Raw genomic sequence first — 26,638 nt, 5'->3', positions numbered from 1 at the left:
TGGAAAAAAAGAATTCTGATTGGCTGGGCCTGGCTCCCCAGTGGGTGGGCCTATGCTCTCCAAGGCCCACCCATGGCTGCACCCCTGCCTGTCATGTGAAATCCATAGATTAGAGACTAATACATTTCTTTCAATTGACTTATTTCCTAATATAAACTGTAACTCAGTAAAAACTTAATTGTTACATTTATATTTTTGTTCTGTATATTAAGGTGGTGTGAAAAACTTTATCATCCTTTATTTCCTTGTTACAAACACAAACAACCCAGCCAAAAAAATGTGGTTGCGTTTTCACTCAGAGAGGACTTTTAACAAAGGCTCCTTTTATCCGACTTCATCGCCCTCGTTGTTATATTGTGAAACCACCAGCTACATCAGATAAGCTAAAAATAGTGGTTATATGAACACTCACAAAGCAGGTTGAAAGTTAGTGACAGGAAACCATGTGATGTTGAGAAGCAGCTGTCACAAAGAACATAAGTAACTACACAGTCAGTCACTGCATAGTTGAAAACTCTGTCGATGTGCTCTTGAGCAAATTGCTCCTGTAAGTCACTCTGGATAAGAGTGTGCTAAATGACTAAAATGTAAAAAGTGCCTGCCTTTTAGCATGTAATGAAATGAAACATCATAGAGAGCATGAACCGAGAGGGGATTATTTTACAAAAAACAAACATAAAAATAAACACTGTTTCATCATTTGTAGCTGAGTCCAGACTGGCTTATGTGGCAGAACAGAGTCACGGAAAAACACATGCCCAGGACCTACCAACATATAAATAAAATTGATGTGTTAGCCTATATGGTGTTCTGGTGGAGTTTTCATTTCCATCTAATACATGTTTAAAAACTCATGCAACAGCCTCCCAAATGGCCATACATAGTGCATGGGCTTATCTGGTCAAAATGAGTTCACACTGCATTATATAGGGAATAGGGTGCCATTTGGGACACAATACCTATATCTTAGAAGCTATACATGATGATTGATACATATAGTTGACAGTTTATCGTGGTCAAGAATAAGACATGTTTGTCATGTGAATGTGGATAAACCCATCAAGTATTAACAAGTATGGGAAGATGACTATACCTCAATACTGCAGAGCACAATCACAGCAACTCCAGTGGCTAGGGAGTTCCCCTCAAACCAGGCCTTCAATTTATTGTAACAACCCTGAGATGAAGAAGAGAAAACATTGCTGAGTGACAGCTATATTTTTTTTTACACACAGTACCAGTCAAATGTTTGGACACACTTACTCATTACAGGGTTTTGCTTTATTTTTACTATTTTCTCCATTGTAGAATAATAGTGAAGACATCAGAACTATTAAATAACACATGGAATCATGTAGCCACCCTTTGCCTTGATGACAGCTTTGCACACGCTTGGCATTCTCTCAACTAGCTTCATGAGTTAGTCACCTGGAATGTTTTTCCAACAGGAGTTCCCACATATGCTAAGCATTTGTTGGGTGCTTTTCCTTCACTCTGCGGTCCAATTCATCCCAAACCACCTCAATTGGGTTGAGGTCGGGTGATTGTGGAGGCAAGGTCGGGTGATTGTGGAGGCAAGGTCATCTGATGCAGCATTCCATCACTCTTCTTCTGACAGCTGATGCTTAAAATAGGGCGGCAGGGTAGCCTAGTGGTTAGGACTAGTAACCAGAAGGTTGCAAGTTCAAACCCCCGAGCTGACAAGGTACAAATCTGTCGTTCTGCCCCTGAACAGGCTGAACACTGTTCCTAGGCCGTCATTGAAAATAAGAATTTGTTCTTAACTGACTTTCCTAGTTAAATAAAGGTAAAATATATATATTTTTTAAAGTTAGAGAGGGAGATCACCTTCAGAGATTTTTGCAATTCATTCCAGTCATTGGCAGCAGAGAACTGGAAGGAAAGGCGGCCAAAGGAAGTGTTGGCTTTGGGGATGACCAGTGAGATATACCTGCTGGAGTGCGTGCTACGGGTGGGTGTTGCTATGGTGACCAGTGAGCTGAGATAAGGTGGGGCTTTACCAAGCAAAATCTTATAGATGACCTGGAGCCAGTGGGATTTGCGACGGATGTGTAGTGAGGGCCAGCCAACGAGAGCATAGAGGTCGCAGTGGTGGGTAGTATATTGGGCTTTGGTGATAAAATGGATGACACTGTGATAGACTCATCCAATTTTCTGAGTAGAGTGTTGGGGGCTATTTTGTAAATGACATTGCCGAAGTCAAGGATCTGTCGGATAGTCCGTTTTACGAGGGTATGTTTTGCAGCATGAGTGCAGGAGGCTTTTTTTGCTATTCTAGATTTCATTTTGGATTGGAGATGCTTAATGTGAGTCTGGAAGGAGAGATTACAGTCTAACCAGACACCTAGGTATTTGTAGTCGTCCACATATTCTTGGTCAGAACCGTCCAGAGTAGTGATGCTAGTCGGGCGGGAGCGTGTGGGCAGCAATCAGTTGAAGAGCATGCATTTAGTTTTACTAGCATTTAAAAGCAGGAACGGAAGGAGTGTTGTATGGCATTGAAGCTCGTTTGGAGGTTTGTTAGCACAGTGTCCAAAGAAGGGCAAGATGTATACAGAATGGTGTCGTCTGTGTAGAGGTGGATCAGAGAATTACCAGCAGCAAGAGCAACATCATTGATATATACAGAGGAAATAGTCAGTCCGAGAATTGAGCTCTGTGGCACCCCCATAGAGACTGCCAGAGGTCCGGACAACAGGCCCTCCGATTTCACACACTGAACTCTATCTGAGAAGTAGTTGGTGAACCAGGCGAGGCAGTCATTTGAGAAGCTAAGGCTATTGAGTATGCCGATAAGAATGCAGTGATAGACCTGGCCAAAGCTTTCGACTCTGTCAATGAAGACGGCTGCACAGTACTGTCTTTTATCGATGGCGGTTATGACACCGTTTAGGACCTTGAACATGACTGAGGTGCACCCGTGACCAGCTTCGAAACCATATTGCATAGTGGAGAAGGTACGGTGGGATTCGAAATGGTCGTTTATTAACTTGGCTTTCAAAGATTTTAGAAAGGCAGGGTAGGATGCATATAGGTCTATAACAGTTTAGGTCTAAGGCGTCTCCCCCTTTGAAGAGGGGAAGACCATTATGTGGTACCATTCCATTTCAATTCCAGTCAACTCAGAAAGTAAACCAAAATTCTAATTCCAATTCAAAATGTTCATCATTGAAAAGCATTGAAGGGAATTGTAAATGGAATTTCAGTGTACTTCCTGAATTGACCTCAAGCCTGGCAGCATATCTCTTTCCAGTATACCGGCTGATTGATGTCACATTGGGTCTTGGAGCAGCAGGACGCAGGCACTTTATCCTTCCAGTCACTTGAGTTATGTACCCCACAGCACTGGAACTACATGTATGTAATAGAATTAAACATGACAAAAGCAGTGTTATCAACACATGAAACAACATTACATTTCCACTCACTTTTGTTCACATGCCTGGGAGGGCAAAAGAGGGAGTATACATGTTTCATTGTAAAGTCTCAGTGTCTCCGTATAAGACCAGTTCATATAGTACATAGGGTACCATTTGGGACGCACACTAAATGTTTCTTATATATTTCACAGCACATGCTCACCATGGTCTGAATGATGTCCCAGTCGCCCTTGCTCATTGTTGAATTCCCACCTTTAGCTGATTCCCTGGACTTCTCCAGATTGTCTATGAGATCCCTCTGTAGGAAGCTGTCAATCTAAGCACACACATTAATTACTTGGCAGTATGAACATCTCATAAAACACTACCTGATTATCTCCTGTCATCTTTGAGCTTTCCTCACAACAATGGCCCTCTATCAATCCCTGACGTTCCTCATGTAAATTAGTAATGTATTAAAGTTCTCTTCTTCACTTCAATTTCTGTCACCCCTCTCAAACCTCCTCCCAACATCCCAGTGCCCACATCCCAGTGCCCTTCTGCTATATCTTACCTTGCTCTCATATAAAAGCAGTAGAAAGGCTGCAGTCAGCTCCACCAACATCAGAATGAACAGCAGGATGAAAAACTGAAAATCAAGAAAGTACCAGTGTTTGTAAGTCATTTTAATTTAAGCAAAGACAGTGAATGATCCCCACATGGGCAAAAACAGGTTGAATCAATGTTATTTCCACTTCATTTCAACCCAAAAATTCAATGTGATGACATTGAATCAATGTGGAAAACTGATTGGATTTGAAAAAATCAATCAACATCAGGGAATTTTTTTTTTTCACCCAACTTTTAACTTAAATCCAACGACAGGGTGACATTGTTGGATGATTTCATGTTGAATTCATGTTAGACAACTCAACCAAATGTAAATCAAAACTAGATGTTGAACTGATGTCTGCCCAGTGGGATGAGACCAATGTCTCTAAAAAATATGAAATTATGTCAAATGTGAGACCTACAGTGACAAGGAGGCAGCGGTTCTCTTTCAGGGCCCCCAGGAACCCCAGGAAGGACACACAGGTCATGATGATGCCGGTGATGAAGAGCATGTTGGCAATGTTCAGGGAGGACAGGGATGACATCATCATGAACACTCCAAAACCAAACCCTGCAGTTCCACAGATCTGACAAGAACCAAACACAACAGCATGTGTTCAACATACAGTACCAGTCAAAAGTTTGGACAAACCTACTCATTAAAGGGTTTTTCCTTTACTTTATGATTTTCTATATTTTAGAATAGTAGTGAAGACATCCAAACTATGAAATAACACATATGGAATAATGTAGTACCAAAAAACTGTTAAACAAATCAAAATATATTTTATATTTGAGATTCCTCAAAGTAGCCACCCTATGCCTTGATGTCAGCTTTGCACACTCTTGGCATTCTCTCAACCAGCTTCATGAGGTAGTCACCTGGAATGCATTTCAATTAACAGGTGTATCTTCTTTTCTTCTCAATGCGTTTGAGCCAATCAGTAGTGTTGTGACAAGGTATGGGTGGTGTACAGAAGACTGGCCTATTTGGTAAAAGACCAAGTCCATATTATGGCAAGAACAGCTCAAATAAGCAAAGAGAAACAACAGTCCATCATTGCTTAAGACATGAAGGTCAGTCAATACGGAACATTTCAAGAACTTTGAAAGTTTCTTCAAGTGCAGTAGCAAATACCATCAAGCGCTATGATGAAACTGCCTCTCATGAGAACTGCCACAGGAAAGGAAGATCCAAAGTTACCTCTGATACAGAGGATAAGTTCATTAGAGTTACCAGCCTTAGAAATTGCAGCCCAAATAAATGCTTCACAAGAGGTCAAGTAACAGACACATCTCAAGATCAGCTGTTCAGAGGAGACTGAGTGAATCAGGCCTTCATGGTCGAATTGCTGAAAAGAAACCACTATTAAAGGACACCTATAAGAAGAGACTTGCATGGGCCAAGAAACACGAGCAATGAACATTAGACCGGTGGAAATCTGTCCTTTGGTTTGATGAGTCCAAATGTCTGATTTTTGGTTTCAACTGCCATGTCTTTGTGAGACGCAGAGTAGGTGAACGGATAATCTCCGGATGTATGGTTCCCACTGTGCAGCATGGAGGAGGAGGTGTGATGGTGGTGTGGGTGTGCTATTAAGAATTCAAGGCACACTTAACCAGTATGGCTACCACAGCATTCTTGCAGCAATACACCATCCCATCTGATTTGCACTTAGTGGGAATATAATTTGTTTTTCAACAGGACAATGACCCAACAGACCTTCAGCTTGTGTAAAGGCTATTGACCAAGAAGGAGAGTGATGGAGCGCTGTATCAGATGACCTGGCCTCCACAATCACCCGACCTCAACCCAATTGAAATGGTTTCGGATGGGTTGGACCGCAGAGTGAAGGAAAAGCAGCCAACAATGGCTCAGCATATGTGGGAACTCCTTCAAGACCGTTGCAAAGGCATTCCAGATGAAGCTGGTTGAGAAAATGTCAAGAGTGTGCAAAGCTCAAGGCAAAGGGGGGCTAATTGAAGAATCTCAAATATAAAATAAATTTGGATTTGTTTAACAATTTTTTGGTTACTGCATGATTCCATATGTTATTTCATAGTTTTGATGTCAAATATATCCTCCAAACACTGGCTTTGAGGACATAATCATTTTAATACAACGGGTTACCAACATATTTTCATTAAAAACGTTATTTTGATGTATTTATTCATACTATTTCATCCTTACACAAGATATAGTCCAGACACAAATCTAGGGTTGCTACCCAATTTATTTACCTTTATTTAACTAGGCAAGTCAGTTAAGAACAAATTCTTATTTTCAATGACGGCCTAGGAACAGTGGGTTAACTGCCTGCTCAGGGGCAGAATGACAGATTTGTACCTTGTCAGCTCGGGGGTTTGAACTTGCAACCTTCCGGTTACTAGTCCAACGCTCTAACCACTAGGCTACCCTGCCGCCCAAGCCGGCTGGTAGTTTGTTCTATCGTTTCGGGTGGCTAGAGACGCGACCCAGCATCCAGTCATTTTGTTTTGTATCTATGGACGCAACCCAGTCGTTCAGTCTTTTTGTTCTGTATCTATGGACGCAACCCAGTCGTTCAGTCTTTTATTCTGTATCTATGGACGCAACCCAGTCGTTCAGTCTTTTTGTTCTGTATCTATGGACGCGACCCAGTCGTTCAGTCTTTTTGTTCTGTATCTATGGACGCAACCCAGTCGTTCAGTCTTTTTATTCTGTATCTATGGACGCAACCCAGTCGTTCAGTCTTTTTGTTCTGTATCTATGGACGCGACCCAGTCGTTCCGTCTTTTTGTTCTGTATCTATGGACGCGACCCAGTCGTTCGTTGTAAATGTTCCATTGCCATACTGGCTGGCAACATTCTTATCCCTTGCTTACTAGCTAGCCAACTACGGCTAACAATCACATCAAAAAAGTGCATCCAGAATAACAGCAAAGAAACCGTATTTGCATTTGTTTAAGCTGTTTTCTAGTGACATTTATTGAAATACACAATAACAATGATCTAATGAGGGGCCATTTCACCTGGCATCGAGAATGTCCTCTCTAGTCAGGGCACTATTGTTCAAAGGAGCTGGCCAACAACAAGCTGGAAAGACTGCAAGCTAGCTGCATTTCATTTCGTTTGACCTTTTTTCAATTGACATTTCTGTGTATATATCCATTAAATAAACTGGTTGAGAAACGCTGTCCGCCTGCCTGTCTCGTCACGACACGTTCATTACTATGGGACAGCTGGAGATCCAATTTGAATATTGAAGCAACGGTGCAAATGTCGGAGAGACAGACAGCAATTTGTATACTAATCTCCGCTTTTGAAAATCAAATGTTAGTCTAAAAAAAGTGGAACAGGAATAGGCATTTTAAAGTCATAGATTTAGCCTGTGGTAAAGTGTGGAATAGACACCAGCTGGAATGCGGTTTTAACCAATCAGCATTCAGGATTATACCCACTCGTTGTACAAATTGTGATAAATGGACACTGAAATATTGAACATGTTTTTTTTTATCTCATTGAGGGAAGGAAGGGTAGAAGGTAACAGATGGATGTTTGGGATACGTACAAAGCACAAGAAGTTAACCACACACATGGTGTATTTCAAGCACTTGAGGCAATTTTGAGCCATTTCCCAGAAGTGCGTTCAGACCTGAAAAAACAAAACAAGAGACAGATAAACACACAGTGTGCCAACAGATCAATGAAAAGTGTGTCTTTAACACAGAAACCATCAGTGAAAATATCAACATACAATACCACACAAATGCTCAGCAAAGATTGTTTAAAAACTGTGAGGACACCTCTGAGTCAGATTTGTATTTTGATCATCCAAAGAAATTAGAAGGAGCATGGTACCATTGTCTGAAACTGAGTAGTGAGGCCATCAAGTGTCACACAGTATGAGGAAATGAGCCTGCTTTATCTGGTTTCCTGTGTATAATAATTCCTTTAAATTTACCCAGGGGACCAGGCTGGTTTGTATCATAGTTTTTACACTGATGTTAATTAAGACCAAGACAGCTTGATATCGATTTAGTCTTTGAGGAAATATCTGTGTAAGTAAACCAACATCATAACAATATTTAATTCATCTGCGGGATGAATGTGGGTAGATTTGTACACCTTCTTCAGGTTAATATACTGAACAAAAAAATAAATGCAACATGGAACAATTTCAACGATTTTACTGAATTCCAGTCCACATGAGGAAATCAGTCAACTGAAATAAATTCATTAGGCCCTAATCTATGGATTTCACATGACTTGAAGGGGCACAGCCATGGGTGGTCATAGGCCCACCCACTAGAGAGCCAGGCCCAGCCAATCAAAATATGTTTTTCCCCACTAAAGGGCTTTATTACAGACAGAAATACTCCTCAGTTTCATCAGTTGCCTGGGTGGCTGGTCTCAGATGAACCCGCAGGTGAAGAAGCCGGATGTGGAGGTCCTGGGCTGGCGTGGATACACGTGGTTGGCGGTTGTGAGGCCGGTTGAAAGTACTGCCAAATTCTCTAAAATGATATTGGAGGTGGCTTACGGCAGAGAAATTAACATTCAATTCTCTGGCAACAGCTCTGGTGCACATTCATGTAGTCAGCATGCCAGCTGCACGCTCCCTCAAAACTTTAGAAAAATAAGCTTTTTGTGCTTATGGAAAATTTCTGGGATCTTTTATTTAATCTAATGAAACATGGGACCAACACAACATGTTGCGTTAATATGGTTGTTCAGTAATGTGTCCAACCCAATATCACCCTCTGAAACCATGTCAATGTCAAATTTAAAATGTACTTCATTTCCTCCTTGACATTCAAGCTAATTTCAATTACTGCCAAATGACCTCTAAGAGCCAAAGAAACCCCAAACTACCCTACCTTTCTTGTTATACCACATTTATAAAATGTCTTCAAATATATGTTTTCAATCATACTGACAACATTACATTTTAGATTGTTCTCAGACAAGGTTTAATAATTTATAGTTACTCTCTCTTTATAAACCCATGACCAATGTTTCTTATCCCTTGGTTAGCTATGTCTATTAGATCAATAGACTCATGCAGTAAGTCACTCATAACAATCAAAATGTAAGTCGCTCTGGATAAGAGCGTCTGCTAAATGACTTAAATGTAAATGTAAATGTAAATGTAAAATACAATCAAATGTCCTCCCTGTTTTATAACCAACAAAATATAACTTTCAATTAAAGATGATGACATTGAGACGTCATTAAATTCCTGTGAGAATGGTATCGATTGAGCTTTAGTGAATTAAGAAAATGTCAACCTTGTGCTTACCTTGTCAGTTGAAATAGTGATTCAAGTGTAACTCAAGCACAATACTCCCTACAATACATTGTTTAGAGGATGCACTGCTCCTTTCACTTTACCGTACTGGTACTTTACATTCTTATTAGACTTTGAAGGAAAGGGGTTTGTCAGTTCATTCTACTTCCTTATTCTGGGGCACACTGGGACAAATCTATACTGAGAACTTGTGCCAAAACTAGCAAAAGGAAACACACAAGGTCTAAAGCTGTGGTAACCATTTTCTACCAGTGGAGGGGAATTTGGCACCTATGTTTTCAACTATAAATAACCAATGATCAAAAAATGTTTTCTGAAGTAAAAACGGACTCATTGTTGTTTAAGTCATACCTACTCTGTAAGAGTGAAAATGTGCTATGCACATCCACATTTTGAGAGGTAATCAATGGTTTAATACACAGGTAGGAGCAGTCAAAAATGTAGATTATTATTGTTTACATACATTTTTTTCTGTAAGTTTGAAACAACCCCTATAACACATATATATATATATATATATATATATATATATATATATATATATATATATATATATATATATATATATATATATATATATATATATATATATATATATATATATATATATATATATTAGTCTCTCAGGTGAGATTCATCCAGAATGAAATCAAAACATGAAAATACAGAATGATACCTGAAAATGGCTCAGTCTCAATGGCAACTGTTCTTGTCAGATGCTTGGTCATTATGTTAAGTACTCATAACATAACTTCTCTCAAAAAAGGTACCCGATTGCTTTGTGTTCTATTTACAGACAGTGAATGAGATCCTGTATTGCGTAATAAGCCAGTTGAAAGTCATGGGTTCTTCTTTTACTTGTAACCATATCCATTACGACTGAAGTGACAGAAGATGGGGACGGTGAAACACAGGCAAATCAACAGCAAACAATAACAGAAACATGTTTGGATGCATAGTCAGGACATTTGAACTAAGACCACAGTCTTATAGACTGAGGAAGAGGAAACAGGTTAAGTAGAATGAAGAAGATGGTGAGAATCACATTGGCATCCTATTCCCTATATATAGTGCACTACTTTTGACCAGGGTCAATAGGGCTTTAGTCAAAAGTAGTGTACTATATTGGGAATAGGGTGCCGTTTGGGACACACACATTGATCCAAATAAGTAAAAGTGTAGAAAGTATACTGTACCTGCAGCAGAATGAACAGGGGGACGACACCTGCTCCAGTGCTGAGAAAGTTCCTCCCCAGTTCCTGAGCTTCATATGACAGCCCAGAAAGAGACAGAGGTTACGTTGTTGTGACTGTTGAACTATGTCACCTCCTGTTGGGCACACTACGAATCAACTGCACCCATGGTCCCGGTGAAGGTTGACGGACATGACACGGAAGCTCTATTAGACTCCGGAAGTATGGTTACGCTCGTAACCATGAGCCTGCTGAACCAGGAGACCGAACGGGGTAGGTGTACGGTAACACATAGCGGTATCCAACCGGATGGACCAACATCGTAACACCACAAGGGAGTTGCCAGATGATAGTGGATGCAAAACCAGAGTTGCCAGTACCTCCTAGTGGGACGGGATTGTCCGCTGTTTACGGCACTATGGGGGCACGATCTGAAGAAAAAGTTACGAGCCGGCCGAAGGAGAGAGCGGCGACGACCCATCGCCTGTGCGGCCCGGAAGCAACCGCTTGACCAACTTTTATCTACGGGTCCGGAGTCGGAGGGAGTGCCGGAACCCAACCCCCTGGGGAACCACTGGAGGAGGAACCCAGCCTCCCCCTCCTAAATTTCGAGGGTCCAGTCGAGACACCTGCTGGAGGCCAACTGAGGGGACAATTCGGGACGTCCCAGTGGTAGGATACGAACTTGAAAGCCGTCACAATCCAAGTGATAGTGGTGGATGGACAGCTACTTCCGGGGGGTGAGTGACTGGCAATACCCTAATTTCCAAATCAAGAATAACTTTTTGTATCAGGTGTCGCGCCAACAGGTGGAACTTCGAGAAGTATTGTTGCTGCCCAGACGGTACGTGGGAAGCGTTCTTCAGCTGGCCCACACCCACCTGTTGGGGGTGCACCTGGGAATGGAGAACACCCGGGAATGAATCGCAGCCCGGGATGAGGAGGGCCGTGGAAGACTACTGTCGCAGCTGCCCGGAGTGTCAACTCACTGCCCCAAAAGCACACATCCAAAACCCTCTGGTCCCCCTACCTATCATTGGGGTGCCCTTTGAGCGCATCGCCATGGACATAGTGGGACCCCTGGTAAAAACAGCATGAGGACACGGTACATCCTGGTGATAGTAGATTATGCCACCCGGTATCCCGAGGCCATTCCCCTACAGGCTGTGGTATCCAAAGGAATCGCCTGGGAGCTGTTCCCAGGCATGTTCCCAGGCATCCCGAACGATATCCTGACAGACCAAGGTACTGAGTTTATGTCCCGCCGAATTAAATAGTTGTGTGCTCTACTGCAGATCAAGCAGATCCGGACCTTCGTTTTTTAAAAGCAGACGGATGGGCTCATTGAGCACTTCAATAAAACGCTCAAACAAATGCTGCAGAAGGTCATCGAGCAGGACGGAAAGAACTGGGATCAGTTACTACCCCACCTAATGTTCTCAATCCGAGAAGTACCCCAGTCCTCCACTGGGTTTTCCCCTTTCGAACTCCTCTACGGGAGGAGGCCACGCGGCCTGATGGACCTCGCTGAGGAGGTGTGGGAAGCCCAACAGACCACCTTAACTTGTTATGGCTGGGGGCAGTAATTGAGTAGCTTGGATGAATAAGGTGCCCAGAGTAAACTGTCTGCTACTCAGGCCCAGTTGCTAATAATATGCATATTATAAGTAGATTTGGATTTAGATTTATTATTCGTAGATTTGGATAGAAGACAGTCTGAAGTTTCTAAAACATTGAATGATGTCTGTGAGTATAACAGAACTCATGTGGCAGGCAAAGACCTGAGACAAAATCCAACCAGGAAGTGGGAAATTTGAGGTTTGTCATTTTTCAACTCATTCCCTAACAAATGCACAGTGTCTATGGGGTCAAACTGCACTTCCCAAGGCTTCCACTAGATGTCAACAGTCTTTAGAACCTTGTTTGATGTATCTACTGTGAAGTGGGGGCGAATGAGAGGGGAATGAGTCAGAGGTCTGCCAGAGAGCCACGAGCTGGCCACGCGCATTCACGTGAGAGTTAGCTTGAGTTCTATTGCATTTCTAAAGACAAAGGAATTCTCTGGTTGGAACATTATTGAAAATTTATGTTAAAAACATCCTAAAGATTGATTCTATACATCGTTTGACATGTTTTTACGGACTGTAACAGAACTATGACTTTTTATCTGCTCCTAGTGATCGTGTGTCATGATTTTGGATTGCTGGGCTAAATGAGCGAACATAAAGAAGGTATTTAGACATAAATTATGGACATTATCGAACAAAACAAACATTTATTGTGGAACTGGGATTCCTGGGAGTGCATTAAGATGAAGATCATCAAAGGTAAGTTAATATTTATAATGCTATTTCTGACTTCTGTTGACTACACAACATGGTGGATATCTGTTTGGGTTGTTTTGGTCTCTGAGTGCCGTACTCAGAGTATTGCATGGTGTGCTTTTTTGGTAAAGCGTTTTTGAAATCTGACACAGCAGTTGCATTAAGCAGCATGGTAGAGCACGTGGAGATGATGAGGGAGCAGATGACAGCCATATGGCCAGTTGTGAGAGAACATATGGAGAAGGCCCAACGCGCCCAAGCCCAGGTCTACAATCAGGGAGCCCAGCCCCGAGAATTGTAGGTGGGAGACAGGGTGTTGGTCTTAATCCCCACAGACGAAAGTAAGTTCCTGGCAAAACTGCAATTACCGCATACGACAACCAGGGAGACGGAAACCCCAACAGATATACCATGTGAACCTGTTGAAGAAGTGGCACAAGAGGACAGACAGCCTTGTCCGTGTTATGGTCGGGACCCAGGACGCCAACTGTACCAGTGGTGGTCCCGAGCAACGAGGACCTCGACCCAGCTCAGAAGCAAGAGTTCAGGGAGCTCGTCGATCGGAACACGGTGGTGTTCTCCGAGAAGGGGAAACGGTACGAAAGAGGCCATATCGGATTCCGGAGGCCCGAAGCTAGGCAGTGAAACAAGAAGTGGAGGCTATGTTGAGGATGGGGGTCATTGATGAGTCCACGGTGCAGCCCCATCGTGTTGGTTCCCCATACCGGACGGTAGCCTCTGCTTCTGTAATGATTTTTGGGGTGTGAACGACATAAGCTTATTCGACGCCAACCCCATGCCGAGGGTGGACAAGCTCATCGACCGATTGAGAAAGGCCCGGGTACATCAGCACCCTTGACCTGACCAAAGGATATTGGTAGGTACCATTGGCAGCCTCCTCCTGGGAGTAGACAGCATTCTTGACACTAGGCGGTTTGTATCAGTACCAGGTGCTCCCGTTCGGTCTCCATGGAGCCCGAACCACATTCCAGCAACTGATGAACAGAGTGCTTCGACCCCACCAGCAGTACGCAGCAGCCTATCTGGATGATATCATCATCCACAGCCAAGGTTGGGAAGAGCACCTGACATGCCTCCAGGCGGTGCTGGACGTGCTCAGACAAGCCGTATTGACCGCAAACCCCAATAAATGCAAATGAGTGTTTGAGGAGGTGGAGTACCTGGGTTATTTGATAGGACGGGGGAACGTCAAGCCCCAGGAGAAGGAAGGTTCACGCTGTACGTGACTGGCCCGTTCCACGCACCAAGACACAGGTCAATGCCTTCCTGGGACTGGCAGGATACTATAGCTGGTTTATCCCCAACTTTGCAACTATAGCTTCTCCCCTCACTGATCTAACCAGGGCCCGCCTCCCGAAAACTGTGAATTGGACAGACGAGACAGGAGCGCCGTTCAGCCGTCTGAAGGTAGCGCTGTGCTCACATCCGATTCTTGTAACACCCGATTTCCAGATGCCGATGGTGGTCCAGACGGATGCATGTGATACGGGACTATGGGCCGTTCTGTCCCAGATACACGATGGGTAGGAGCACCCCATCATGTACATCAGCCGAAAGCTGATACCTAGAGGAAAAAATTACTCTATTGTTGAGAAAGAGTGTTTAGCGATGAAGTGGGCGCTAGACACTCTCAAGTATTACCTGTTAGGTACCCACTTCACCCTGGTCACAGACCATGCTCCCCTGGTCTGGATGGCCAGGGGAAAGGACACAAACGATTGGGTCACCAGGTTTTTCTTGTCCCTTCAACACTTCTCTTTTTCTGTTGTGCACAGGTCAGGGGCGATGCATGGAAACGCGGATGCCCTTTCGAGAAGGGAGACATGCGTAGCACTGAAGACAGTCCCCTCTCCGACAGAGCTAAGGGGGAGGGGTGGCCTACAGCAGTTCAGCCACCAGGAGGAGACTTGTCGAGGCCTGGTGACAGGCTGAGTATACATCATGAGGCGATGGCTCCATCTGCTGGACATGCCAGGTCTCAACGGGCTCTCCGGCCAGAACTAATTGGGGCTGATTGGGAGTTGTGAGTAATCAAGGGCTGATTGCTTTCCAGTTGTGCAAGTCCCATAAAGCTGCCAGAAGGGCAGAAAACAGGGGAGAGAGTGTGGGAAGAAAGGACTCCCGTATAGTTGGGGACGGTTGAAGAGGTAACAGGAGTGAGTTCAGTTTTTGATCCCCACAGGATACAGCAAGACCCGGAGCCAAGAAGACGGTATCCCAGGGAGGGTCTCATGGGGGAGACCTATTATTTTCTTTTTGAACTATAATTTTTATAAACCCCTTTGAAACTAAGCTAAACCTACTCTGTCTGTGTCTGATCTGTGTAAACGTTTTGACCCAACTCCCTGGTCTGACACACTATGCATAGTCACTTTACCCATACCTACATGAACAGTGCCTTTGGAAAGAATTCAGACACCTTGACATTTTCTACATTTTGTGATGTTACAGCCTTATTCAAAAATGTATTAAATAAATAAATCCCCAGCAATCTACACACAATACTTCATAATGACAAAGTGAAAACATGTTTTTAGTTTTTTTTGCTGATTTATTAAAAACTAAAAACAGAAATACCTTATTTACTTAAGTATTCAAACACTTTGCTATGAGACTCATATTTGAGCTCCAGTGCATCCTGTTTACATTGATCATCCTTGAGATGTTTCTACAACTTGATTGGAGTCCACCTGTGGTAAATTCAATTGATTGTACATGATTTGGAAAGGCACACACCTGTCTATATAAGGTGCCACAGTTGACAGTGCATGCCATGAGGTCAAAAGAATTGTCCGTAGAGCTCCGAGACAGGATTGTGTCGAGGCACAGATCTGGGGAAGGGTACCAAAACATTTCTGCAGCATTGAAGGTCCCCGATAACACAGTGGCCTCCATCATTCTTAAATTAAAGAAGTTTGGAACCACCAAGACTCTTCCTAGAGCTGTCCGTGTGGCCAAACTGTGCAATCAGGGGAGAATGGCCTTGGTCAGGGAGGTGACCAAGAACCTGATGGTCACTCTGACAGAGCTCTAGAGGTCCTCTGTAGAGATGGGAGAACCTTCCAGAAGGACCAACTCTGCAGCACTCCACCTGCTGCTCCAGTTTAAACTGTTCTGCCTGTGGCTATGGAACCCTGACCTGTTCACCGGACGTGCTACTTGTCCCAGACCTGCTGTTTTCAACTCTATAGAGACAGCAGGAGCGGTAGAGATACTCTTGAGAAATCAGCTGATGTAAGAAGGGCTTTATAAATACATTTGATTTGATTTAACTTTATGGTAGAGTTGCCAGATGGAAGCCACTCCTCAGTAAAAGACAGATGACAGCCCGCTTGGAGTTTGCCAAAATGCACCTAAAGACTCGCAGACCGTGAGATTCTCTGGTCTGATGAAACCAAGCTTGAACTCTTTGGCCTGAATTCCAAGTGTCACTTCTAGAGGAAACGTGGCACCAACCCTACGGTGAAGCATGGTGGTGGCAGCAACATGCTGTGGGGATGTTTTGCAGCGGCAGGAACTGGGAGACTAGTCAGGATCAAGGGAAAGATGAACAAAGCATAGTACATAGAGATCCTTGATGAAAACCTGCTCCAGAGCGCTCAGGACCTCAGACTGGGGTGAAGGTTCACCTTCCAGCAGGACAACGACCCTAAGCACACAACAAAGTCAACGCAGGTGTGGCTTCGGGACAAATCTCTGGATATTCTTCGGTGGCCCAGCCAGAGTCCGGACTTGAACCCGATCAAACATCTCTGGAGAGACCTGAAAATAGCTGTGCAGCATTGCTCCCCATCCAACCTAACAGAGCTTGAGTTGATCTGCAGAGAAGAATGGGGGAAACTACCCAAATACAGGTGTGCCAAGCTTGTATTGTTATACCCAAGAAGACTCGAGGCTGTCATCGCTGCCAAAGGTGCTTCAACAAAGTATTGAGTAAAGGGTCTGAATACTTGTGTAAATGTGCTATTTCAGTTTTTAATTTTTAATACATTAGCAAAAATGCTTTGTCATTATGGGGGAAAAAATGTTTTATTTAAATTTACAATAAGGCTGTAACCTAACAAAATGATAAAAAGTCAAAGGGTCTGAATACTCTTAGAAGGGACATATTACCTCAATTATGTCAACTAACCTGTACCCCTACACATTGACTTGGTACCGGTACCCCCTGTATATTGCCTCGTTATTGTTTTTTTATTGTGTTATTAATACTTATTTTTGTGTAAGTAAGCATTTCACTATAGGTCTACTACACCTGTTGTATTTGGTGCATGTGACAAATAAAATGTGTTTTGATTTCTTCTATGTCCAGGTTACCCATCAGGTCTTTCTAAAATGAAAGTGTCAATCTGTGTGGCAAACAGGTCACATGTTTATATGACAAATACTACCACCATTACCATGTTCAAATCAGGTCATAAGAACAGCAGAGAAGCCTTGAGATGTCTCTTGTCTCCCTCTCAAACACAATGGCCAGCTCCACCAGCATCAAGCTAAACAACCGGATGCAAAACTGCAATTACAACAGATCACAAATCACTCACAGACCACAGGCACCTTTATAGAGCACTTCTTTGACCAGGGTCTTATAGTGGCATTTGGAACACATACCTTTTCTGCAAAGTCCTTGACAAATTACCTAATAAAATAACGAGTAAAGAATATCTGTGCAAACTCACAGAGATGAGCATACATTGGTTTTCCTTCATGGGTGATGATTCATGATTCCCAGGTAACACACAGGTCACGATGGTTCCCGTGACTACCAGGGTGTTGGTAGGGTTGATAGGGCAGAGGAATGTGATGAGAGAGAAAAATCTAGATTACATCACCTGGAAATCTCCAAAAGCCACGATGAAGGCACCACACAACTGGAACATAAGGTTTACATCAGGGTCAAAAAGGGGAATAGATGATATTGTAGAACTCTCAAACTGTTAATATTAAAATGTAGACATTTAAGGGGGGAGAAAAAAAAGAATTACAGGAATAAAAATATTTTTGATGACTTAGTATTAACAAAGTATCTGAATAGAAAGTGATGTTTACGCTTTTATTCCCTCTACAGGATGCATTTGATATTATAGATGTATGATGTCACCAATCATTTCACATTTTAGAGATGATAAATAATGTCTAATCCAGCTTTACAGTAGGAAAGCAGCTGCTTCAAGTTACCATGACTACTCCTTAGGTATAATGGTTGAAGTGTTGACAAGACAGCACTGTTCCGTATGGCAACCCAGCATGGTGCCTGACCCAAGCATATTTTTTATTTCATACACAATTTAAACTGAATCCAATTTATTGCATGATTTACCATTACAGAGCCATGACTGACTATATGCCACTAATTGTCAGAGCCTGTTGCAGTTTACTTTTTAAGTCTAGATTTACTTTATATAATCAGATCTTTTGTATTTCACTGAAACTTAAATGGTTGTGGTGATTTTAAGTTATAAAACTTTCAAACATCTCATCAACAATCTATAATGAAAAAGGTCAATCGTCCTCATTATTATTTATTGTACAGTCGGCCAAAAGTTTTGAGAATGACAAAAATATTAATTTCCACAAAGTTTGCTGCTTCAGTGTCTTTAGATATTTTTGTCAGATGTTACTATGGAATACGGAAGTATAGTTACAAACATTTCATAAGTGTCAAAGGCATTTATTGACAATTACATGAAGAGAGTCAATATTTGCAGTGTTAATTTCAAGACCTCTGCAATCCACCCTGGCATGCTGTCAATTAACTTCTGGGCCACATCCTGACTGATGGCAGCCCATTTTTGAATAATCTATGCTTGGAGTTTGTCAGAATTTGTTGGTTTTTGTTTGTCCATCCGCCTTTTGAGGATTGACCACAAATCCTCAATGGGATTAAGGTCTGGGGAGTTTCCTGGCCATGGACCCAAAATATCGATGTTTTGTTCCCCGAGCCACTCAGTTATCACTTTTGCCTTATGGCAAGGTGCTCCATTATGCTGGAAAAGGCATTGTTCATCACCAAACTGTTCCTGGATGGCTGAGAGAAGTTGCTCTTGGAGGATGTGTCGGTACCATTCTTTATTCATGGCTGTGTTCTTAGGAAAAATTGTGAGTGAGCCCACTCCCTTGGCTGAGAAGCAACCCCACACAGGAATGGTCTCAGGATGCTTTAATGTTGGCATGACACAGGACTGATGGTAGAGCTCACCTTGTCTACTCCGGACAAGCTTTTTTCCGGATTCCCAAAACATTCGGAAAGGGGATTCATCAGAGAAAATGACTTTACCCCAGTCCTCAGCAGTCCAATCCCTGTACCTTTTGCAGAATATCAGTCTGACCCTGATGTTTTTCCTGGAGAGAAGTGGCTTCTTTGGTGCCCTTCTTGACACCAGGCCATCCTCCAAAAGTCTTTGCCTCACTGTGCGTGCAGATGCACTCACACCTGCCTGCTGCCATTGCTGAGCAAGCTCTTTACTGGTGGTGCCCCGATCCCACAGCTGAATCAACTTTAGGAGACAGTCCTGGCGGTTGCTGTACTTTCTTGGGCGCCCAGAAGCCTTCTTCACAACAATTGAACCGCTCTCCTTGAAGTTCTTGATGATCTGATAAATGGTTGATTTAGGTGCAATCTTACTGGCAGCAATATCATTGCCTGTAAAGCCCTTTTTGTGCAAAGCAATGATGATGGCGCGTGTTTCCTTGCAGGTAACCATGGTTGACAGAGGAAGAACAATGATTCCAAGCACCACCCTCCTTTTGAAGCTTCCAGTCTGTTATTTGAACTCAATCATCATGACAGAGTGATCTCCAGCCTTGTCCTCATCGACACTCACACCTGTGTTAATGAGAGAATCACTGACATGATGTCAGCTGGTCCTTGTGGCAGGGCTGAAATGCAGTGGAAAAGTTTTTTGGGGATTCCGTTTATTTGCATGGCAAAGAGGGACTTTGCAATTAATTGCAATTCATCTGATCACTCTTCATAACATTCTGGAGTAAAATGCAAATTACCATCATACAAACTGAGGCAGCAGCCTGTGTGAAAATTTATATTTGTCATTTTCAAAACATTTGGCCAAGACTGTACTACTGTTGTTTCAGCTGTGTCTGAAACAAAACAAAAATCGAATACAAATAATAATATAAATTATAATATCTAAGTAAAATCTACTGTAAAAAAAACACCTGGCCTTGGCTAAACAGGTAAATACTTTACAGTATTGAGTAATTACCAATGTAAACAGTCCAATGTTTATCTGTCAGGCTTGGGGACAATTCCATTTAAATTCCAGTCAATTCAGGAAGTACACTAGCATTCCATTCAAACCTCTTCATTAGCTAGATTTCCATCCAGTTGCGACAGATTTTCATGAAAATATTCTAAAATCCGCATAAAGAAAATATGCGCATTTTCCCTCCAGTTGTATTTTCCACCAAACTGACTTGTCGCAGATAAAAAAAATTGCTTAAATTTTCATGTTCTGAATAAAAATTGAATGTTCACTGTGTTTCCCCTTTTCAACTCTACGGATAGTTTTGTTACAAAAACTGTTGCGTTAAATAGCAAATGTGCCTACTCTGGCACATCGGCTCTAGCCAACAGCTCGGAGTGTCACGGTTTTCTGTATGTGAAGGAGAGTCAGACCAAAATGCGGCATGGCTATTGCTATCCATGTTTAATGAAACAATGTAAACACGAATCAAAAACAATAAACGTAACACGAAAACCGAAACAGCCTAATACTGGTGCAAAGTAACACAGAGACAGTAACAAGGACATAAGGACAATCACCCACAAAACCCAACACCAAACAGGCTACCTAAATATGGTTCCCAATCAGAGACAATGACTAACACCTGCCTCTGATTGAGAACAATATCAGGCCAAACATAGAACTAGACAAACTAGACATGTAACATAGAATGCCCACTCAGCTCACACCCTGACCAACCAAAACATAGAAACATACAAAGCAAACTATGGACTATGGTCAGGGTGTGACAGTACCCCCAAGGTGCGGACTCTGGCCGCAAAACCTGAACCTAATTGGGGAGGGTCTGGGTGGGCATCTGTCCGCGGTGGCGGCTCTGGTGCTGGACGTGGTCCCCACTTCACCATAGTTTTAGTCCCCCACCTTGTCCGCTTCCGTGGCCTCCGAACCACGGCGACCCTACTTAATGACCCCACTGGACTGAGGGACAGCTGCTCGGGACAGAGGGGCAGCTGCTCGGGACAGAGGGACAGCTGCTCAGGACAGAGGGGCGGAAGCTCGGGACAGAGGGGCGGAAGCTTGGGACAGAGGGGCGGAAGCCCGGGCGCCTCTGGGCCGAGGGGCTCTGGCGCCTCTGGGCTGAGGGGCTCTGGCGCCTCTGGGCTGAGGGGCTCTGGCGCCTCAGACTCCGGCAGCAGCGCCGGACAGGCGGGAGACTCCGGCAGCAGCGCCGGACAGGCAGGAGACTCCGGCAGCAGCGCCGGACAGGCGGGAGACTCCGGCAGCAGCTCCGGACAGGCGGGAGACTCCGGCAGCAGCTCCGGACAGGCGGGAGACTCCGGCAGCAGCGCCGGACAGGCGGGAGACTCCGGCAGCAGCGCCGGACAGGCGGGAGACTCCGGCAGCAGCGCCGGACAGGCGGGTATCTCAGATGGCGCTGGGCAGACAGGAAGCTCCGGCAACGCTGGAGAGGATAGCACTGGCAGCGCTGGAGAAGCGAGGTGCACTGTAGGCCTGATGGGTGGTGCTGGCACTGGTGGTACTGGGCCGAGGACACGCACAGGAAGCCTGGTGCGGGGAGCTGCCACCGGAGGGCTGGTGTGTGGAGGTGGCACAGGATGGACCGGACCGTGAAGGTGTACTGGAGATCTTGAGAGCAGGGCTGGCACCAACCGCCCTGGCTGGATCTTCACCCTAGCCCGGCAGATGTGAGGAGCTGAGATGTAGCGTACCGGGCTAAGCACGCGTACTGGGGACACCATGCGTTCCACCACATAGCACAGTGCCTGACCAGTACCACGCCTGCCACGGTTAGCACTGCTAGGCGCACTGTAGCGCTGAGCTGGCACAGGACGTGCAAGGCTAGGGAGGTGCACAGGAGGCCTGGTGCGTGAGGCTGGCACCATCTTCACCAGCCGACTAGCACGCACCTCAGGACGAGTATGGAGAGCTGACCCAGGTGTCATCAAATCCTCGACACGCTCCGTCGGGCGAATTCCGTGTCTCATGCACCAACACAGCAACTCCCTCATATCTCTCTCCTCCAATCTCCCCATTAACTCCTTCACCGTCTCTGCTTCGCTGACCTCCAACACCGGCTCTGGTTTCCTCCTTGTCTCCTTACGATAAACAGGGGGAGTTGGCTCAGGTCTGACTCCTGACTGTGCCACACTCTCCCAGTGCCGCCCCCCAAGAAATTTTTGGGGCTGACTCTCGGGCTTCCGTCCGCGCCGCCGTGCTTGCTTCGCCAACCTCATTCTCCTGTAACCTTCCGCACACTGCTCCATCGAATCCCAGGTGGGCTCCGGCACTCTCCCTGGGTCGACTGCCCACCTGTCTATCTCCTCCCAAGTTGTGTAGTCCAGATTCTGCTCCCATGTCCCAAAATCCTGACCTCGCTGTTGCTGTTCCTGCTGCTGCTGCCTCTGTTCCTTCTCCTGCTGCTGCTTTTGCTGTTGCCCGTTACCACGCCGCTTGGTCCTGTTGTGGTGGGTGATTCAGTCACGGTTTTCTGTATGTGAAGGAGAGTCAGACCAAAATGCGGCGTGGCTATTGCTATCCATGTTTAATGAAACAATGTAAACACGAATCAAAAACAATAAACGTAACCCGAAAACCGAAACAGCCTAATACTGGTGCAAAGTAACACAGAGACACTAACAAGGACATAAGGACAATCACCCACAAAACCCAACACCAAACAGGCTACCTAAATATGGTTCCCAATCAGAGACAATGACTAACACCTGTCTCTGATTGAGAACCATATCAGGCCAAACATAGAACTAGACAAACTAGACATGTAACATAGAATGCCCACTCAGCTCACACCCTGACCAACCAAAACATAGAAACATACAAAGCAAACTATGGTCAGGGTGTGACACGGAGACAGTGCGGGAAGGCTAGTCTACATGATGAGATTATGGAAAAGAGCGAGAATGTTTTAAATGTATTTGTCAAAACAGAAGTCAAGCATTGGGATCACCATGTCACCAGAATAAGACCCTTGACATTTATTGGAAAGGAGCATCAAGCTCATACCATGCACTTTCACCACCTTGTGAACTTTATCATCTGTCGCCTAATTTAACTGGCATGGTTTCCCGATTCACAGTGGGAGGACCAAATCAAATCGTATTGGTCACATACGCATGGTTAGTAGATGTTAATGTGAGTGTAGGGAAATGCTTGTGCTTCTAGTTCCGACAGTGCAGTAATATATACCAAGTAATCTAGCAAATTCACAACGACTACCTTATACACACAATGTAAGGCGATGGAATAAGAATATGTACATATCAATATATGGATGAGATATGGCCATTCCGCATAGGCAAGGTGGTTTAAACTACAGTATATACATATGAGATGAGTAATATAGGATAAGTAAACATTATTAAAGTGGCTTTATTTAAAGTGACTAGTGATACCTTTATTAAATCCATTTATTAAAGTGGCCAGTGATTTGAGTCTGTATGTTGGCAGCAGCCTCTCTATGTTAGTGATGTCTGTTTAACAGTCTGATGGCCTTGAGATATAAGCTGTTTTTCAGTCTCACGGTCCCAGCTTTGATGCAGCTGTAATTACCTCGCCTTCTGAATGATAGCCGGGTGAACAGGCAGTGGCTCGGGTGGTTGTTGTCCTTGATGATCTTTTTGACTTCCTGTGACATCGGGGGCTGTAGGTGTCCTGGAGGGCAGGTAGTTTGCCCACGGTGATGCGTTGTGCAGACCACACTACCCTCTGGAGAGCCTTGCGGTTGAGGGCGGTGCAGTTGCCGTACCAGGCGGTGATACAGCCCAACAAGATGCTCTCGATTGCGCATCTTTAAAATGTTGTGAGAGTTTTCGGTAACAAGCCAAATCTCTTCAGTCTGTTGCGCCTTCTTCACCACGCTGTCTGTGTGGGTGGACCATTTCAGTTTATCCGTGATGTGTGCGCTGATGAACTTAAAACTTTCCACCTTCTCCACTGCTGTCCCATTGATGTGAATGAGAGGGGGGGGGGTTGCTCCCTCTGCTGTTTCCTGAAGTCCACGATCATCTCCTTTGTTTTGTTGGCGTTGAGAGGTTATTTTCCTGACACCACACTCTGAGGGCCCTCACCTCCTCTCTGTAGGCTGTCTCGTTGTTGTTGGTAATCAAGCCCACCACTGTAGTGTCGTCTGCAAACTTGATGATTGAGTTGCAGTCATGGGTGAACAGGGAGAACAGGAGAGGGCTGAGAAAGCACCCTTGTGGGGCCTGTTAGAGGAAATTATGATTGAAATTATTAATTATGTATACATTATTGATTATAACCATTTATTGTAATACTATTATGTTATGGTATGAAAAGTAAAAATTATTGGTTAAGCTGTTACTGAAAATGTAAGCAGAACAAATTAATTGTCTGTGTCTCTTGGGAAGTTAAAGGGGTGTGATGCTATGGCTTTTCAGACAGATAAGAAATGTCTGGGAGATGTTCCAGACCTAAAACAATGGGTTCTTGTGAGAATCGGAGAGAGGGTGGGAAACTGATGATGTCATGTTCAGTTTATAACCTGTGGAAATGTGTGTAAGCATTTAGTACTCTCTGGAATTAAACGCTCTTACCTGGCTTTTAAGACTGGTCTCGATCTACTTCATGCATAATTAATGAACTTACACATCATTAATGAATTAGAAGCGAGTGCGAAATTGGTTTTGGCAATTAAAACATAAAGGAATTTAGAATTCCTCTATCAGGGCCCCAGTGTTAAGGATCAGCGGGGTGGAGAGTCATATAGTACAGTTACAGTAGCTTTCTTGGGAACAGGACCAATGGTGGTCATCTTGAATGTGGGAACAGCAGACTGGGATAGGGATTGATTGAATATATCCATAAACACTCCAGCCAGCTGGTCTGCGCATGCTCTGAAGACGCGGCTAGGGATGCCATCTGGGCCGGCAGTCTTGAGAGGGTTAACAAGTTTAAATGTTTTGCTCACATCGGCCACGGAGAAGGAGAGCCCACAGTCTTTGGTAACGGGCCATGTCGGTGGCACTGTATTGTCCCAAAAGCACACAAAGAAGTTGCTTAATTTGTCTGGGAGCAAGACGTCGATGTCCGTGACGGGGCTGGTTTTCTTTTTGTAATCCGTGATTGTCTGTAGACTGTGCCACATACGTCTCGTATTTGATCCATTGAATTGCGACTCTACATTGTCTCTATATTGACACTTTGTTTGTTTGATAGCCTTGCGGAGGGAATAACTACACTGTTTGTATTCAGTCATGTTTCCAGTCGCTTTGCCATGATTAAATGCGGTGGTTCGCGCTTTCAGTTTTGTATGAATGCTGCCATCAATCCATGGTTTCTGGTTAGGGAAGGTCTTAATAGTCACAGAGGGTACAACATCTCCTATGCACTTCCTAATAAACTCACTCACCGAGTCAGCATATATGTCGATGTTATTGTCTGAGGCTACCTGGAACATATCCCAGTCCACGTGATCGAAGAAATCTTGAAGCATAGAATCCGATTGGTCAACCAGCGTTGGATAGAGATAAGCCCGGGCGATAGGGAGGGTGGGGGAGGGCCTTGTATGCATCGTGGAAATTAGAGAAGCAGTGGTCCAGTGTTTTGCTCGAGCAGGTACATCAATCAATGTGCTGGTAGAATTTAGGTAGCCGTGTTCTCAAATTAGCTTTGTTAAAATCTCCAGATACAACAAATGCAGCCTTGGGATATATGGTTTCCAGTTTACATAGAGTCCTGTGAAATTCTTTCAGGGCCGTCTTTCAGGGCCACTTGGAGCGCCGCTTCTAGGTGAGCATGTTCTTGTTTGCTTATGGCCTTATACAGCTGGTTCAGTGGGGTTTTCAAGCCAGCATCGGTTTGTGGTGGTAAATATACGGCTACGAATAATATCTCTTGTTAGATAGTGTGGTCTACAGCTTATCATAAGGTACTCTACCTCAGGCAAGCAGTATCTCGAGACTTCTTTAATATTAGACATCGCACACCAGCTGTTATTGACAAATTGACACACACCCCCACCCCTCGTCATACCAGACATACAGTAGCTTCTCTGTCCTGCCGATGCATGGAAAATCACGGCAGTTCTATATCATCTGTCGTTGTTCAGCCACGACTTGGTGAAATATAAGATATTGCAGTTTTTAATGCCCCGTTGGTAGGATAGTCTTGATTGTATATTATGCATTTTGTTTTCCAACAATTGCATTGGCCAATAGAATGGATGGTAGTGGAGGTTTACTCACTCGCCTACGAATTCTCAGAAGTCTTTTCTTCACGCAAATGACAGGGATTTGGGCTCATTCCCGAGAACGCAGTATATCCTTCATGTCGGACGCGTTAAAGATAAAATCTTTGTCCAGTTCGAGGTGAGTAATCGCTGTTCTGATGTCCAGAAGTTATTTTTGGTCATAAGAGACAGTAGCAGCAACATTATGTACAAAATAAGTTACAAACAATGTGAAAAAACGAACAAGTTAGCAAAGTTGGTTAGGAGCTCGTAAAACGGCAGCCTTCCCCTCCGGTGCCATTCTTAATAGCCAAAAAGTACATGGAAAAGGATATTTAAAGCCACATTTCAAACCACCTTCATAGGTGGTTTAAAGTCGGATA

The 26,638-nt window shown here is 44.0% G+C and overlaps 1 protein-coding gene across 10 annotated transcripts in view; it reads right to left on the bottom strand.

Moving 5' to 3' along the window:
• Nucleotides 1-9,428, bottom strand: part of LOC124036514 (leukocyte surface antigen CD53-like) — a 32,816-nt gene extending 23,388 nt beyond the window's left edge. For 7 of the 10 annotated variants that reach the window (XR_006838916.1, XR_006838919.1, XR_006838917.1 and 4 more), the window contains exons 1-7: nucleotides 9,275-9,428; nucleotides 7,544-7,627; nucleotides 4,415-4,579; nucleotides 3,955-4,029; nucleotides 3,604-3,717; nucleotides 3,280-3,372; nucleotides 1,094-1,177 (exon numbers count right to left, since the gene is read on the bottom strand). Coding sequence is in view for 2 of the 10 variants with exons in the window: in XM_046351195.1 (XP_046207151.1) it covers nucleotides 697-765; nucleotides 1,094-1,177; nucleotides 3,280-3,372; nucleotides 3,604-3,717; nucleotides 3,955-4,029; nucleotides 4,415-4,579; nucleotides 7,544-7,606 (663 nt within the window). In the remaining 8 variants the exon portion in view is untranslated. Of the gene's footprint in view, nucleotides 1-642; nucleotides 766-1,093; nucleotides 1,178-3,245; nucleotides 3,373-3,603; nucleotides 3,718-3,954; nucleotides 4,030-4,414; nucleotides 4,580-7,543; nucleotides 8,232-9,274 lie in introns of those variants that run through there. The other 3 variants (XM_046351195.1, XM_046351196.1, XR_006838922.1) reach the window with 3 other exon arrangements.
• Between the last annotated feature and the right edge of the window lie 17,210 nt (nucleotides 9,429-26,638).

The sequence above is a fragment of the Oncorhynchus gorbuscha genome, linkage group LG05 (assembly GCF_021184085.1).
Source record: "Oncorhynchus gorbuscha isolate QuinsamMale2020 ecotype Even-year linkage group LG05, OgorEven_v1.0, whole genome shotgun sequence".
Lineage (NCBI taxonomy): Eukaryota > Metazoa > Chordata > Actinopteri > Salmoniformes > Salmonidae > Oncorhynchus > Oncorhynchus gorbuscha.
The sequence above is the reverse complement of the archived record's forward strand: the minus strand, read 5'-3'. Positions and strand labels throughout refer to the sequence as shown.